General features: G+C 53.7%; 2 protein-coding genes across 10 annotated transcripts; one reads left to right on the top strand and one right to left on the bottom strand.

Moving 5' to 3' along the window:
- Nucleotides 1-19: 19 nt before the first annotated feature.
- On the bottom strand, nucleotides 20-9,213 carry ABHD14B (abhydrolase domain containing 14B). Of its 7 annotated transcripts, none has more exons than XM_072650412.1 (5): nucleotides 6,450-6,604; nucleotides 3,639-3,873; nucleotides 1,686-1,927; nucleotides 881-964; nucleotides 20-608 (listed from the first exon to the last, which is right to left on the bottom strand). In XM_072650412.1, the coding sequence occupies exons 2-5, from the start codon at nucleotides 3,847-3,849 to the stop codon at nucleotides 564-566; spliced, it is 582 nt and encodes a 193-aa protein (XP_072506513.1). In that variant the 5' UTR covers nucleotides 3,850-3,873; nucleotides 6,450-6,604; the 3' UTR covers nucleotides 20-563. The 7 variants fall into 7 exon arrangements, with proteins under 7 accessions (XP_072506513.1, XP_072506515.1, XP_072506493.1 ...); XM_072650414.1 differs by having other exon boundaries at nucleotides 3,639-3,870; nucleotides 6,450-6,535; XM_072650392.1 differs by lacking the exon at nucleotides 6,450-6,604 and adding an exon at nucleotides 8,983-9,213 and having other exon boundaries at nucleotides 20-964.
- Nucleotides 4,559-15,338, top strand: ABHD14A (abhydrolase domain containing 14A). 3 transcript variants are annotated; one of them, XM_072650379.1, is made up of 5 exons: nucleotides 4,559-4,627; nucleotides 12,766-12,974; nucleotides 13,755-13,870; nucleotides 14,013-14,248; nucleotides 14,915-15,338. In XM_072650379.1, the coding sequence occupies exons 2-5, from the start codon at nucleotides 12,769-12,771 to the stop codon at nucleotides 15,095-15,097; spliced, it is 741 nt and encodes a 246-aa protein (XP_072506480.1). In that variant the 5' UTR covers nucleotides 4,559-4,627; nucleotides 12,766-12,768; the 3' UTR covers nucleotides 15,098-15,338. The 3 variants fall into 3 exon arrangements, with proteins under 3 accessions (XP_072506480.1, XP_072506475.1, XP_072506469.1); XM_072650374.1 differs by lacking the exon at nucleotides 4,559-4,627 and adding an exon at nucleotides 4,792-4,874; XM_072650368.1 differs by lacking the exon at nucleotides 4,559-4,627 and adding an exon at nucleotides 6,781-6,958.
- The last annotated feature ends 1,032 nt before the right edge of the window (nucleotides 15,339-16,370 follow it).

Genomic DNA, 16,370 nt, shown 5'->3' with positions numbered 1-16,370 from the left:
GGAGACAAGGACGAGCAACTACAGGGTCTGATTTCTTTATTTTTCTGTTCTCCCAGCCCCCCATGATTCAAGGGCAGGAAAGGGCAGACACTAGGGGTGACAGAATAGAAAGAGGAAGGAGATTCCCTCAACAATTCCCCCAGCAGAGGTCAAAGAGAAACACCAATGGAGAGCTGAGCCCCCAACCCAGGGCACCTGTACACCAGAGCTGCAAACCCACCATCCCAGGGAGCTTCTCTGCCCCTGGAGACCTCAGTTAGCAAGTGTGTAAGTGTGTGAGTGTGTGTGTGTGTGTGTGTGTGTGTCCATGTCCATGGATGTGTTGCTACATGTGCATCTAGGTACAGATATTCCTAGAGTGTGTCTACAGGCGTGTATATATGTGTGTACATCTGGAATCCTATATGTGCATGAGTGGGCAAAGACAGAGGAAGATGGAGGTGGTATGGAGAAGCATGCAGGAAAGGAGCTGGGCAGGGCTGGAGTGGGGAGGGGAGCAGAGAAAGCACACTGAGAGGGATGTTTCCAATCGGTTACCCTTCAGGTGGATTGGATCCCTGGTTTTACACCTTGTTCATTCTCCTGATTCTTCTCATCCACCCATAGCTCTGAGGAAAGAGACAGAGAGACCAGGCACTAGACAGACAGCTCCCTCTGAGCACACAGGCAGGGAGAGATGAACAGACAGAAAGAGAGGTAAGAGGCCAGGTCAAAGGAGCAGGGATGTGGCTGTCAGTCCCCTTCCCTCCCCGCAAGCAGGAGGGGGTGGATCCAGGGGAAGCCCTTATGCCAGCCCATTCAGGAAATCCAGTAGCCCAGAGTGCCATTCATCCGGCCTGTCCAGGTAGCAGGGGTGTCCTGCACCCGCCATCACCATCACCTGGTGGTTAGGCAGTTGCTGCAGGTGCTTGAGGCTTGACTCCCCCATGGGATCCTGGTCTCCATACACGATGAGGGTGGGAGTCTGGGAGAGAATAGAAAAAGAGTGGAGGAAGCCATCAGGGATCTGTTCACCTTGGCTGCTCTTAAGCCCTGACCCCCAGGTCCCTTGACCCTAACTTCATCTACCAGGAAGGCCTCCTCCCTGCTCCCAACCTGTGGGTCAGCTGGATGAGAAAGAAGATGAGGAACACGAGGGGACAAAACCCTAGGAAGCTCCCCCTCATTAAGGGGTCCAACATCAAAGAAACGATAAAGATCAAACCCAGAGTGGCTGGTGCCCTTCCCCTTCCATGCAGGGAACCCCTTTAGAAAAAGTCTGTTCTGCATTCGACAATTACCTCTTAAATGTCTGTAGTACACAGTGTACTGTGCCCACGCCACTCCTAGCACTGGAGAGTGGATGGTGCCAGGGAAGAGAAGGAGCTGAGGTAACTGACTATCCGTATTTGTTACAAGGGGTTCTCTCTCTCTCTCTCTGTCTGTCTGTCTGTCTGTCTGTCTCTCTCTCTCTCTCTCTTTTCCTTTCTTCCAATGGCAAGGTAGGAGAGAAAAATGTGTTAATTGAAAAAAATATAAAGTACAAGTTAAATTTTTGTAAAGAAGAGTTTCACTCATTCAGAGTCCCTTTCCAGTCTAGCAGGGAATATCCTGAGCAGCCTCAGCCCCTGCCCTGTGGGGGGCCATCCAGTCCCTGCTCCGTTTTTATCTCTGACTCTCCGTCCCCTTCCCTCAGACACACGTACCTTCACCCGGCCATAGTCAGCGGGACTGATTTTATCTGTGCAGATTGGGGCGACAGGCACATAGCCACAGAGGTGGGAGCCAGGGGCTATGAGGAAGGGTAGTGAATACATTCCGCTTAGAGACGGGCTGACCACGGCCGTGGAACCCAGCTCCAGAGCCTCCAATACAGCTTGCAGAAAGCTGCTGGGGGCCAGCTCCCCGATGGGGGTGGGGGCTGTCGCCTCCTGGGAATGTCCTAGACCTGGAGGAATGGAGGGGAGGAAGAGAGGGAAGGAGAGGAAAGAGGAGACAAGACAGTGGGCAGGTAAGATCGGGAGAACAAACGGTTCATCTACTCCAAGAAACCTTCCCTGATCGTTGATCTGGTCAATCAGCTATTTTGTATCAGATGGGGACTAGATGTTAGTGCATTGAACTTGGGAGCCACGAAGAGGAGAGTTCAAATCCAGCCTCTCACCAGGGAGGTGACCCTGGGCAAGTCACAACCTCCTTGAGCCTGTTTCCTCATCTGTAAAATGGGAATAATTACAGCACCTGCCTCCCGGAGTCGTAAGGATAAAATGAGTCACAAAGCTTCGAGTATAAAAATACCCACTAGTGACTGTTATTTAGCCCAACCCTCTCCCCTTACAGAGTGCAGCATAGAAGGTGTGTTGGATCTGGAGTCAGGAGAGAGCTAGGGTCAAATCCTGTTTCAAACACTAGGTGTGTGACCAAGGGGAAAGAGGTGACCTTCCCAAGTCTCACCTGTCCCAGTTGTAAAATGGGGATAATATCAATAGTGTTTGTCTTGCTAGGTCCTTGTAAAAATCAGATAAGATTACTCAGTGCTTACTAAGGACCAGGAAAGGGAACAAGCATTTATTAAGCACCTATTGTACTCTGCTAATTTGGAAAGGTAGGAAGAGGCCAGGGAATAAAAGATTTTAAATGTCAAAAAGTTATATTTGCTGATGGAGGCAATAGGCAGTAACCAGAAGTCATGGAGCAGAGGAGCGGTGATCTGGTGGCTGACTGGAGAATGGATTAGAGTGGGGAGAGACTGGAGGGAGGGAGAGCGCTCAAAAGGCTGTAGTCCAGGTAAGATGTGCCAATCGCTGAAGGAAGATTTGTGCTCATGTGAGTGAAGAAAGGGAAGGGACATTGGGAAGGCCAAAGTGACAAGATTTAGCAATGAGCTGGGTGTGTGGGTTGAGCGAGACTGAGAAGTCAAGGGTGGCCTTGAGGTTGTCAGCCAGGGTGTCTAGGGGAGAAGGTGGGGGGGGTCAGGGTCATGGTTGGGGGGGGACTGTCCTTGAGGGTGGAGCTGTGTTCCATCCCTCCATTCTCTCCTCTATATTTTCCAGCTTAGGGCTCTCTCTACCCATGGGGAGGTACAGGGACAGGGGGGACATAGCTAAGGTTAGATGGTGGGGTGGAAAAGGAGGGTCAACAACCCCCATCCCTTGAGTAATCCTACCTGGACACCTATCACAGACACGCTGGCTATGTGTGTGGTACTGTGGAAAGAGCCCTGGGCTACAAGTCAGATGATCTGGATTCTAGTGCCGTCTCTGCTGTCCAGGGCTTTCTCTGGGTCTGTCCTGGCCAACTTTGATATTCTATAAAACCGGTCCCTTCCCTTTTGGTGGGGTGGGTGGGCTCAATAGCTACGTAGAGAGACTTCTCTCTGTTTTCAGTACTTAGAAGTATTCGGTATAAGACCTCTCATCTTTCCAACCCCTTCTGACACCTATTTAGAAGGCTCTAAAATACTATCCCAAACACCTCCAATTTTCCTAATCACTGCCCTTGTCTCCAGCTGACTGAACCAGGTACTTTCATCACCAGGGCCTGTAACCCCATCCATCTGGACACAATTTGCCTTCAGCTCCCAGGCCCACAAGCACACTTTTCCACTAAATGAAGGCATTAAATCTGCCTGCTCCAGGGCAGGCCCATTTGTCCCATACCTGGCAGATCAATGCCTACGGCCCGGTAGCCAGCCTGAGCCAGTTTGTCCAGTGTGCCCAGCTTAAGCCAAGTCTCAGAGGAGAAGCGGATGCCATGGAGTAGGAGCACTGAGAGGCGTGGGGTCTGCCCATCCCTAGGCCGGGCCTCCCGGTAGAAGAGATTCTGTCCCTGCACAGAGATGGTACCTTCACTGGATTGTACACTGGTCATGTTTCACGTCCAGTACTGGGCCTGCTGGGGTACAGAGCACAGGTGGGTGAGGGTCACAGCCTGAGGGCTGGGGTCCTGGGAGGAGCTGGGGAACCCAGGACTAGGAAGGTAAATTGGCCTTGAGGGGAATGGACAACAGGCCCAAGGACAGAGAGGAAGGCAAGCACCATGGGACAGACAAAGGGGAAAGGTGCCTAGTGTGGGGACACTGAAGGGCCTGTGTATGGTCCTGATACAAGCTAAGTACATGGAAGGGGAGAGAATGAGAATAAATTTTTATTAAGCACCTCCTATATGCCAGGTACTGGGCAAAGCATTTTACAAATACCTCATTTGGTCTTCACAACAACCAGGGTAGGGGGGAGGAGTAGGTGAGGAAAGTGAAGCTGGCAGGGGTTCAGAGGCTTGCCCAAGGTCACACAACTATGAAGTACATGAGGCCAGTTTAGAGCTCAGGTCTTTGTGACTCCAGGGCCACTGGAGCCACATGGCTGACCTCCAAACCCAACCCAAGGCATCCAGCGAAGCCTCGGGGTACTCCTTCTTCACCTGTAACATGCTAGGGACATAGGTATGACCCTTAGACATTCTAGATGGATACAAGACTCCCATATGCCCAGGATGTGGGAATGACTCCTATCCATGGGAAGACCCTGGCTGTGGAGATAAGGGCCACAGGGTCTTGCAGACAGCATTTGATTAATGCTTACTGAATCAAGGCCCAGGCCCTACACACCCCAAGGCTGTGAACACAGGCCCTGGACCCGCTGGAACACGGGTACGTGTGCTCCAGGACTGTGTAAGTCCTATTCTGGGACAAATGGCTGCTGGTCCTGCTTGTCCCAAGCTGGCCTGGCAGGTGGCCAAGGACACAGCAGACAACTCCTCTCTCCCAGGACTCACATTCTGGCCTAGACTCTGCCTGGGGCCCACCTGGGGGGAAAGGGAGCAAAGAAGGCAGTGGGGGATGGGGAGAGGGGTTCCTAAGAAGACAAAGAGAACTGGAGGGGCCAGGAAGTGATCAGGTATAGGGGGGAGCACCAGGATGTAGTGGGGGTGGGGAGAGAGAGGGACCAGGTATTGAAGAGGGGGGAAAGGATCGGGGTGCAGTGGGGTGGGGAGAGGGTCCAGGTATCGAAGAGGGGGGAAAGGATCGGGGTGCAGTGGGGTGGGGAGAGGGTCCAGGTATTGAAGAGGGGGGAAAGGATCAGGGTGCAGTGGAGTGGGGAGAGGGTCCAGGTATTGAAGAGGGGGGAAAGGATCGGGGTGCAGTGGGGTGGGGAGAGAGAGGGACCAGGTATTGAAGAGGGGGGAAAGGATCGGGGTGCAGTGGGGTGGGGAGACAGAGGGTCCAGGTACTGAGGAGGGGGGAAAGGATCGGGGTGCAGTGGGGTGGGGAGAGGGTCCAGGTATTGAAGAGGGGGGAAAGGATCGGGGTGCAGTGGGGTGGGGAGAGAGAGGGACCAGGTATTGAAAAGGGGGGAAAGGATCGGGGTGCAGTGGGGTGGGGAGAGGGTCCAGGTATTGAAGAGGGGGGAAAGGATCGGGGTGCAGTGGGGTGGGGAGAGAGAGGGACCAGGTATTGAAAAGGGGGGAAAGGATCGGGGTGCAGTGGGGTGGGGAGAGGGTCCAGGTATTGAAGAGGGGGGAAAAGGATCAGGGTGCAGTGGGGTGGGGAGAGAGAGGGACCAGGTATTGAAAAGGGGGGAAAGGATCGGGGTGCAGTGGGGTGGGGAGAGGGTCCAGGTATTGAAGAGGGGGGAAAGGATCGGGGTGCAGTGGGGTGAGGAGAGGGTCCAGGTATTGAAGAGGGGGGAAAGGATCGGGGTGCAGTGGGGTGGGGAGACAGAGGGTCCAGGTACTGAGGAGGGGGGAAAGGATCGGGGTGCAGTGGGGTGAGGAGAGGGTCCAGGTATTGAAGAGGGGGGAAAGGATCGGGGTGCAGTGGGGTGGGGAGAGGGTCCAGGTATTGAAGAGGGGGGAAAGGATCGGGGTGCAGTGGGGTGGGGAGAGAGAGGGTCCAGGTATTGAAGAGGGGGGAAAGGATCGGGGTGCAGTGGGGTGGGGAGAGGGTCCAGGTATTGAAGAGGGGGGAAAGGATCGGGGTGCAGTGGGGTGGGGAGAGGGTCCAGGTATTGAAGAGGGGGGAAAGGATCGGGGTGCAGTGGGGTGGGGAGAGAGAGGGTCCAGGTATTGAAGAGGGGGGAAAGGATCGGGGTGCAGTGGGGTGGGGAGAGGGTCCAGGTATTGAAGAGGGGGGAAAGGATCGGGGTGCAGTGGGGTGGGGAGAGGGTCCAGGTACTGAGGAGGGGGGAAAGGATCGGGGTGCAGTGGGGTGGGGAGAGGGTCCAGGTATTGAAGAGGGGGGAAAGGATCGGGGTGCAGTGGGGTGGGGAGAGGGTCCAGGTACTGAGGAGGGGGGAAAGGATCGGGGTGCAGTGGGGTGGGGAGACAGAGGGTCCAGGTATTGAAGAGGGGGGTTAAGGAGAGAGGCCGGGGTCTGGGGGAGAAGGGGCAGGGCAAGGGGGTACCGGGGCGTCCGGGGAGGTCGCAGATAGTGCGGACTGGCTGCCCGAGGGGGGCAAGAGCCGGGGCTATACCTGGCGGGCTCAGAGGGCTCAGGGCAGGAGGGCCAGGGCCGGGGTGACTGTGCAGGCGGGCGGCCCCGGGGCTGGGCGGGGAAGCAGGGCAAGGGGCAGGGCTGCTCCCGGGGCCCTCTCGCGAGCCCTCTAGCGGCCGCACCCCGCCATGGCGCGGGGGCGGGGCCCTCTCGCGAGCCCTCTAGCGGCCGCACCCCGCCATGGCGCGGGGGCGGGGCGGGGGCGGGGCCTTCTCGCGAACCCTCTAGCGGCCGCACCCCGCCATGGCGCGGGGGCGGGGCGGGGCCTCGCTCTGCTCCCTCCCTCCCTCCCTCCCTCTCTCCCTCCCTCGCCCTCCTCCCGCCCCATCGGGGAAGGCTGGAGCCCCGCCCCGGCCTGCCCCGAGGCACCTCGGGAACTCCGTGTGCCGGGCCCCCATTGGCCGCTCCCCGCCCCGCCCTCCCCAGAAGTCTGCGCCCGCCGCGGATCCGCCCGGCCCCCGCTGGGCTCTCGGGGCGGGGTGGGGCCGGGTGAGTGCCAGCGTCGCGGGGAGGGGGCCTGGGCTGGCGCCGGGGGCTTGGGACGCGGGTGCGCGCGTGGGGGGACCCGGGCCGAGAGCCTTGCCGTGCGTGGGCGAGCGATGGGGGTCGGGGTGCGGGGCCCGTGCCGGGGCTCCGGGCCTCGCTGCGCCCTGGTTGTGCCCGTGCCAGGAGTGCCCGCAGGAGTGCCAGCAGGAGTGCCAAGGCTTAAAGCCGGAGGGGGCCTGAGCCGCCTCCGTTACCATTTGGGTTTGGGGCCGTTTCCAGGTACCCCTTCCCTCTGAACAAAGAAGTTAAGCAGAGCCAGCCAGTGCCAGGGGCAGTGCCAGGGGCAGTGCCAGGGGCAGCCGGCCTCGGGGTCCTTGGGCAAACATCTCTGAAATGAACACGGCCCTAGCCCCTGCCTCCCGAGGGGGTGCGCCGGACATGTGAAGTCTGTAGGGTGGTGACGTGCCCCCACTGGTTACTGCGCAGGGAGGGGGTGATCCCCGGGGTTCTCAGTGCAGCTGCCAGCTCCCCATGACCTCATTTGGGGTTTTCTTGACAGAGACACCAGAGGGGTTCGCCATTTCCTTCTCCTGCTCACTTTACTGATGAGGAAACTGAGGCCAACAGGGTGAAGTGACCTACCCAGGGTGACACAGCTAGTGTCTGAGGCCAGATTCGAACCCAGACAGTGGAGTCCTCCTGACTCTGGCCTGAGCTCTCTCTCCCCAGCAGCAGGAGTTATTATTCTTAATGCAGTGCTTTCCGTGGTGCTCCAAATTCTTCATATTCTTACCCCAAAGCCGTACTCCATGAAGTTCCCAGAAAGTGGGCGCCCATTGTGTTCCCAGGCTTTTGTTACAATAAGGATACTAAGTAGCTAGCAGATACTATGTTCCAAGCATTGTGATCAGAACTTTCCAAATATTATATGACCCCATGACACCCTAGGAGGCAGATTCTATTATTACCTCCATCTCATGGATGAGGAAGCTGTCACACATCTAGTAAACATCTGAGGTCCAATTGGAACGCAAGTTTCCCCTACTCCAGGCCCAATGCACTCTCCACTGCCCCAGCTGACCGCTGACTCTGGAGGAGTGAGGCTGATGACCATGCAGCTCTGCCTCCCTTAAATCGAATTCACCGCCAGGTCAAGACATCAGTCTTGTGAGGTTCCCGTCTTCTTTGAGAACAGCCACAAAAAGTGCTGCTACGTATAGCGTGGTTATTACCCGTGGAGCCTTTCTGGTCAAGCCTTTCTGGACCTCCTTAGGGTCAAGGGAATGAACACTTTTGTGACTTGCCATGGAACTCCAAATTGTTTTCCAGAATGTATGCCCCGATTCACAGTTCCACCAACATCGTGTCAGTGTGCCTGTTTTCTCACAGTGCCTCCATCTTTAATCATTTTTGCCACTTTGATGGGTGTGATGTGAAATGCCAGGGTCATTTTAATTTGCATTTCTCTCATTAAAAGTTATTTTCCACACACTTTGCTGATAGTTTTCTCTCCAAAACTGCAAGTTGTTTACTTGTAGCCTTTGACTGCTTTCCTATCAGAGACTATATCTGAGTGCCCTTTTATCTTTCATCAGAGATATTTAATGCAAAGATTTTTTTCCTGCTTAAACCTTTCTCTTATTCTAGTTGTATTGATTTTATTTTCAAACTTCATCTAGCTGAAAATGTGTGTTATCTCTTATAATCACTCCAGTACCTTGTTTGGTTAAGAATCCCAATCCTACCCCCTTTCCTCAGGCCATAGCTGTGAGAGGCATTAGCTTCTCTTCTGATTTTTCGATGTGACTTTCTGTTTACATTTACCCAATTTAGAGGTTATGGGATTGTGCTGTGGTAGGTGCTCATCTGAGTATACTTTCTGCCAAACTGCTTTCCAGTTTGCCCGGCCGTTCTGGTTCAGTAGAGGATGCTTTCCCAAAGAGTTTGTGTTTGGAATTTAGGGGACACTGGCCAGCTGCCCATTATTTTACAGAGGTGGAAACTGGGGTTGAGATTAAGTGACTTACCTTAGGTCACACAGCTTGTTCAGTTGTTTCAGTCACATCTGCCTCATTTGGGATTTTCTTGGCAAAGATACTGGAGTGGTTTGCCATTTCCTTCTCCAGGTAGATGGCAAACCTATTTAGATCTATGTGTTTGGTTTCCACAGTGTGTGTTCTTTCCAATAGCAGACCCTCCTCTCTTGGGAATTTTCCTGTTACTGTCCAGGGCACCATCATCTTCCTGGTCGGTCAGTCTGGCAACCCTCATGTGATCCCTGGCTCCTCCCTCACACCCACTCCATGTGGTCAGTCTGTTGCCAGCTCTGTCCTCCCACCTGCTTGTCTTTATTCACATAGCCAATTCATTCTCTAACTCAGGCCCTTATTACTTCTTGCCAGGGCTAACTGGTCTCCCTGCCTTAACTCTTCCTATTCCTACACATCTTCTGGTCAAGAAAGGAAGGAGGGAGGGAGAGAAGGAACAAGGGAGAGATGGAAGGAAGGAGGAAGGGAAGGGAAGAGGAAGGAGGGAGGGAGGGAAAGAAGAAGGAAGGAGGGAGGGAGGGAGGGAGGGAAGAAGGAAGGAGGGAGGGAAGGGAGGAAGGAAACATTACAATTATGTTCCGGGCATTGTAGTAAGCTCATTTGTAGAAATGTCTCATTTGATCCTCACAACACTTGTGGGAGGTGGGTGCTAGTACTATCCCCATCTGACAGGTTTAAGTCACTTGCCCAGGATCATACAGCTGAGAAGTGTCTGAGGTTTGATTTGAACTGAGTCGTACTGACTCCAGGTCCAATGCTTTAACCACTGTGCTACCTTGCACATAATGGTATAAACAGGTTAGAGTGAAGAAATCTTTGGGAGTGAGGAAAGTTTTCCCATTGTATAGGTCCAATGATATCAGCCTGCTCAGCAAACAGTCTGCGGCTTCCTGTTGCCTTCAGGAGCACATATAAAGCTCCCTACATTTCCAAGTCTCGTCACACACTCAACAGTCCAGGGGTACTGGCCTTTGCACTCTAGCATCTCTAGTCTCCTTAACTGGATGTCTTCCCAGGCCTGCAGTGCTCCTTCTCCTTCCATTCCTCCGTTCTCCCTCTCCCCTCCTCCTCCCTGTGCCTTTGTCTCCCTGCCCTGGCTTCCTTCGGTCTCACCCTCTGCAGGAGGCCTCTTCCTTTGCCACTCTCCCCTTCCCACCAATGATCTCCGTCCCACCTAATCTGTATTAATCTTGTGTGTGCCTGGCTATCTCTCCACAGTCTCTTCCATAAGAATGTGGGCTTCTTAGGGCTGACTAAGCCTGTTTTTGCCTTTCTCATCTATCCTTGGCCCTTAACACAGTAACTGTCAAAGGGTAAGTGATAAATGGTTTTTGATCCACTGATCTACTGATTAGTAGGGCAGGCAGGTGGTGCAATGAATAGTGCTGGGCCTGGAGTCAGAAAATCTGAGTCCAAATCTAGCTCCATGTACTCCTCTTTGGGTGACTCTGAATAAGTAACTTAACCTCTGTCTGCCTCAGTTTCCACATCTGTAAAATGGGTATGGCACAGTGGACAGAGAGCCAGGCCTGGAGTTAGGAAGACTCATCTTCCTGGGTTCAGATCTGGCCTCAGACATTGTATGACCCTGGGCAAGTCACTTCACCCTGTTTGTCTCAGCTGTGTGACCCTGGGCAAGTCACTTCACCCTGTTTGCCTCACTTTCCTCATCTGTAAAATGAGCTGAAGAAGGAAATGGCAAACCACCCCAAGTATCTTTGCCAAGAAAAATCCAAATGGTGTCACAAAGAATTGGATACAGCCTGAAATGACTGAACCACAACAAAATGTATAAAGGGCAGTGTGTATTAGGTGACAGGAGCTGTGTTCTGTGCCAGGGATGTTGTGTGACAAAGCTGCCAAGCGAATTACCAGTGCCCCCCAAAGCCTGGGTCCTATTCCCAAGAGTGGAGGAGGGGTGCCCCAGAAAGGACAGAGTTTAGGTTGTGATAAACACTCTAGGCTTTAACAAGATTAAGAGTCTTTGGGATTAATGGGCTGGGGGTGGATGGGGGTGGAGTAGGTGGGGTGGGTCAGGGAAAGGAAGAGAAGCTTTAGAATCTTTCCAGTCATGCCAGATTCCTTGCCAGAGGAAATATCTGTTACCCAGGGACACCTGGGTTAAGTATTCCAGTTGTCTGCAGGAAAGTTAAGTGACTTTTCAAAGTTCATAAAGCTGGAAGGTAGGAGCTGGAATTCAATCCCAGATCTTTGGACTGAAAATCCAGTGTTCTTTCCACAGCTGAGTGACAGATAGACTGCTGGACTTGGATTCATGAAGATCTGAGTTCAAATTCTGCCTCCTGTGGCTCCTTCTCACCCTCACTTTCCTTCCTAGGATGTAAAATGGAGATGACAGCACCCTCTCCCTCACAGGGTTGTTGTGAGGAGCAAGTCTTAAAACATCATATAGATGTTAGCTATTGTTATTATATAGAGGATCTTTAGATTGTAGAGCTGGAAGGAACTGTAGAGTAATTCAACTGTTTTAGTTTACAGAAAAGGAAACTGAGTCCCAGAGAGAGAGGAAGGAGTTTAACTAAGACCACACAAGTGGCAAGTGGTATAGCCAGGATTTTGGTCCTAAATCCTCTGACTCCAAACTGAGTCTTCCTTCCACTGTTCCAGGGGTGGGGAACCAGCGACCTTCAGGCTACATGTGGCCTTGTAGGTCCTTAACTAACCAGGACACCCCATGAAGACCTAGAGGGCCACATGTGGCTTGGAAGCCACAGGTTCCCCACTCCTGGCCACAAGTTTGTCAGATTATAGCCAGGGGTTCAGAACACAGACAAAGAGGAGAAATCAAGGTGGAGCAGGGGATTCTCTTGCTCCGGGCGATGGTTTTGTGGTCCCTATTTCCCAATTTTCCCTTTGCCTATCTGTCAACATTCCTTTGGTGAAACTCTAGCCTGGTTCCTGCTGTCTGGTGACAGAGGTTTCTCTCTCTCTCTCTTTCTCCCACCCTGAATTCCGGAGGGAGCATGGCAGGGCGCTGCACCTCCAGGGACTGTAGGTAGTGTCCTCACACTGCTTTGATCCTATTCCCAGGCATTAAGCAGGAGGGGACAGAGACCAGGCCTTGTAATGCAAGCTCCCTCATCACCACGGTGACTCATTGCTTAGGAAGGAGAAAAGTTTCTGTGATTTGATCCAGTGAGCCCCAGGGACTCTGTGTGTAGTTCTACAAGGGCTTTATGGAGAATAGATAGCACCTTTTGGGCTCAGCGCAAAAAGCGTTTCCCATTCAGGGGGTGCCGTGGCAGGGTAGGACAGGGCCATGGTGTCTGTGTGTCTAAGAGATATGTAAGAAGATGATATGTTTCTGTATGAGATGTGTGTATGTGTTTGTGCATGCGAAGGATAAGGGACCCTATGTGTACCTGAGGAAGGGACATAAAATCAGGCAGCAGAGTTGAAAGGGACCTCAGAGAGCACCTGGTATAAGCTGGCCTGAGTGTCTTGAGAAACCAGAAGCCTTTGACTGTTAGGTGGGTCAAGAAAGGTCAAGAGACCCAGCCCCAGATGTGTCTGTTCACATTCCAAGCCTGGGAGAATGAGGGAGCAGCCCGGAGCCTGAGCTGGGAGTCCCTGGGCCCCAGAGCTAGCTGGGTCACCCTAAAACTAACCTTGACTCTGACTACCCCTGGGGGATGGGCTAGAACCCTTTCTCTGACCAGAGGTTCCAGTGGGGTCAGTTAGATGTGGAGTCCGTTGAGAAGGAATTCCTTCCCTGACTCTCAACCATCTTGTTCCCTGCAGGGCATGCAGGGCACCTCAAAACTGCCCAAGGGGGTCCTGCTGGCCCTGGGCCTGCTCATTACAATACTGCTGTACCTGGGCCTGCCCAGTCTCCCCCAGCCCCTCATCTGGACCTGGAACAGCGACAATGTCACCATCCTGGCTGGGCTTACACACAGCAACTCTTCGATCTTTTACCGGGAGGTCCAGCCCCTTCACAAACCCCACAGGTGCGTGGCCCAGCCATTGTGTGACAGAGCTCCCCCGTCATGGTCCTGGCCTCCTAGGGCCACTGTCCCTCCCCCTTCTGGCTGAGCATCGTGACACCTAGGTCTGAATCCTAGCTTTGCTGTGAACTCACTGTGTGACCCTTTAAGGAAAGCCCTGAATCTGGAGGCAGGGACCAAGGTCCACATCTCAGCTCCTCGTCTTACGTACTGGGATGACCCTGAGCCAGTGACTTGCCTTCTCTCAGCGTAGGTTTCCTCATTTGAACAATCAAGTGATTGAATTAGTCTCTAAGGTCCTCCACAGCTTTGACTCCTGGAATCCTGAGTCCTGTCACCTCCCTCAGTATCAGTTTTCCTATCTGTGAAATGAGAATCATAATTCTGGGGCTGTCCACTTCGTGGGGTCAGATGAGAAAATGTGTAGATAAAGTGCTTTTGTAAATTGTAGAGTGAATGTCACTGTCCCCGGGGCCCAAGCTAAGTCTTTCTCAGACTCCTCTCTTCACACCACCCCTTCAGGGGGATAGAGTCCAGTCCTGATACCCTGTCCACAGTGGGGAGGGTTAGAGCTCCTTGGGAGGATTGGGGAGGGGTACCTCCAAAGTACATAGAATTACTCAGAAGGTCAGTGTGGTGGAGGCCTTTCTCCCTCTTCCTCTTCTCTGCCTCTCCTCAGGGGTGGATACCTGGCTGAGCTGGTCTGAGGCTGGGGAGGCCAGGGTATAGGAGGAGGCATCATGCCCTTTGAACCTCAGGGTCATCTATCCTGTCTTTCCACAGGCTGGAGGTGGTGTTACTACATGGGAAGGCCTTCACTTCACACATCTGGCAGCAGCTGGGGACACTGGAAAAGCTGTCCCGAAGGGGCTATCGGGCCATTGCTCTAGATCTCCCTGGTGAGACCAAGGAGGGGAAGAAGGATGTGAGGCTTGGTAGTTCTGGGGCTGAGAGAAGGGCTGGGAAGTGAGGGGAAGGGTCATGGAAAACCTTCAAATCCTACCTTCTCTGTGTTCCCCTCCCCCCCATCCCTGTCTCCAGGTTTTGGGAACTCATTCCCCTCCCCTGCAGCCCGCACAGAGGCTGGACGGGCTGATCTCCTGGATCAAGTCCTACAGGACCTGAAGGTCAAAAAGCCAGTGCTGGTCAGCCCCTCTCTGAGTGGCCACTACGCTCTGCCCTTCCTGATGCGGGCTCACGGGCGGCTTAATGGCTTTGTCCCCATTGCTCCCACCTTCACCGAGAACTACACACAGAAGCAGTTCTCAGACATCAAGGTACATCTGACCAGGGGGAGACCAGCAGAAGGGGAGGTGCATGGGCTGGGGGGGAGGATATGATGAATTAATGGGAGCCCCTGTTCAGAGAGGGGAGGGACAACTTCTAGAAGAGACCTTGGAAGCCAGCAGTCCAACCCCTTTGTCTTTTAAGTGAAGAAACTGAGGCCTCTAGAGCCAGCTCTTTTGGAGGTCCTGTCCTCAGGAGGCCTTGGGCCAGGAAGGAGACTGTTGGGATCAGAAGGGTGGCATTGAAGTTGAAGAATGTAGAGTAAAATTGTGACTCTGCCACTTCCTACCAAACTGCGAACCTCTCTGGACCTCACCATCTTCATCCTGTGGTCTCCCTTCTGCTAAGAGCCCCAGGGAGCCCCAGGACCAGAGGGAAGGGGGAGGTGTCCCAAGCACTATGGAAGCAGCCCTGAGCATAGATGCTACTCTGTATAAACCAGACGTTGGTTGGTGGCATTGTGCTGGAAAGACTTCCCTGTGGAGGTGTACCTCAAGGTGGTATTGAGGAAGGATGCCAAGGAGTAAGGCTTTGGGACAGAAAGCCCAGAGGATGAGGCTGCAGGCCAGGTGGCCAGCTTCTGGCTGCCCTGGGGGCTCCCTGCTCAGGCTCAACTCTGGTTTTTTCCTCCCTCTCCACCCCCCTCCACCCTACAGACACCCACACTTATTCTGTATGGAGCTTTAGACAAAGGCCTGGCCCAGGAGTCTCTGCAGAAGCTCCGACACCTCCCCAACCACTCAACGGTGAAGCTGCAGGATGCTGGCCACGCTTGTTACCTCCACCAGCCCCATGACTTTCACGATGCCCTGCTGACCTTCCTTGACAAGCTGTCATGAAGTTTGCATCTCTGTGATGACCATCCTGTCTCTGGGCAGAGCAGGGTGGGCCCCAGGAAACCCAAGAGACTAGGGTAGGGGTTCAGCGCACCTTTGTAAGACAATGCATTCCTGTTCCCGAGTACCACAGAGGTAGACAAGGCAGAAGGCTGGTGGAACTGGGAACACATGGCTGCCCTCTTGGGGCCTTGCCGACCCCCACTCACTTGGACTTTAATAAATGAACTTTGTCTGCTTCCAAGGCATACCTCCTGTTATCCTGTTTGGGTCTGGAGAGGGCATGAGGCAGAGGGGGAAGGATATGAAGGAAGGATATCCTCGGAGACAGTTCACTCTGCTCCCATCCAGCATCTGACTTAGAGTTGTTTGGAGTTCTGAGGATGGGATGAACTAAGGCACCGAGCCCTGGAGCACCCGGGTCCTTGTCCTTCACTTGCTGTGTGTTCCTGGCTAAGTCCTTTCCCCTGTCTACACTGGTTTCTTCATCTACATAAAACTCACACGCCTACAACATAACTGAGAAGGCTTTAGTCTCTGCCTTGAGAAAATAAGGTCTTCTAAGGAAACCCCCAGACTGGCTGCCTGAGGTTGTCTATTGTGGGAGTCCCACAACAATCTCATGAGATAGGCACTGTTATTATCCCCATTTCACAGATTAGGAAACTGAGGTTGGGAGGGGTTTGAAGTGAGTTGTCCTACAGAAGCTAGGAAACAGCTGATGCAGTGTTTGAACTCTGTAGTTCCTGTTGTCCAGCCTGACTCTCTCTCCCCGTGCCACCTTCTGCTTAGGCCAACAACAGCTGAAGGTGAGGACCTGTGACCCCACAGGGGTACCTGACTTCTTCATACTGGGTATCCACATGATAGCCTTGTCTCTGCCCCAGATCAAGCATGGCATCAGGAGACTGCCCAGGGATGCTGGCCATGTCTTTAGGAGATGGGGGCTCAGTAGAGAGGCCTGCCCCGGACTCCTGAAGACATGGAACAGTCCTCACAGATGACCCCCCCATTTCCCTCCTCTGCCTCCATTAACGACTAGGGATGCAAGGAGGCCACAGGGGTGGGGATGGGGAGCAGTGGAAGGAGCCCTTAAGCCTGCCAGGAGAAGCTGTGAGGGAGCCATTAGCCTCAAGTCCCTGCCTATGCCTTCTTTTCTCCTCTCAGTGTGTCCGGTCTCCCAGGACTAAGCCTCCTCTGACCAGGCTTGGAACTCATGGGTGGGGCTTGTGAGACCCTGCTCACCATCAATCAGGGCAGGACGCTGAAGGAAAAG

Source organism: Notamacropus eugenii, chromosome 1 (assembly GCF_028372415.1).
Source record: "Notamacropus eugenii isolate mMacEug1 chromosome 1, mMacEug1.pri_v2, whole genome shotgun sequence".
NCBI lineage: Eukaryota > Metazoa > Chordata > Mammalia > Diprotodontia > Macropodidae > Notamacropus > Notamacropus eugenii.
Note: the sequence above shows the minus strand (reverse complement) of the source record. Positions and strands in the feature narration are given on the sequence as shown.

Excerpts from the sequence above, each read along its gene's own strand:
- ABHD14B (XM_072650392.1), bottom strand. The coding sequence starts at position 3,849 with ATGACCAGTGTACAATCCAGTGAAGGTACCATCTCTGTGCAGGGACAG. Across the intron at positions 1,928-3,638 it reads CGTAGGCATTGATCTGCCAG|GTCTAGGACATTCCCAGGAG; the intron begins GTATGGGACAAA and ends CCATTCCTCCAG. Across the intron at positions 965-1,685 it reads CTGACTATGGCCGGGTGAAG|ACTCCCACCCTCATCGTGTA; the intron begins GTACGTGTGTCT and ends ATTCTCTCCCAG.
- ABHD14A (XM_072650379.1), top strand. The coding sequence starts at position 12,769 with ATGCAGGGCACCTCAAAACTGCCCAAGGGGGTCCTGCTGGCCCTGGGC. Across the intron at positions 13,871-14,012 it reads CATTGCTCTAGATCTCCCTG|GTTTTGGGAACTCATTCCCC; the intron begins GTGAGACCAAGG and ends CCCTGTCTCCAG. Across the intron at positions 14,249-14,914 it reads AGCAGTTCTCAGACATCAAG|ACACCCACACTTATTCTGTA; the intron begins GTACATCTGACC and ends TCCACCCTACAG.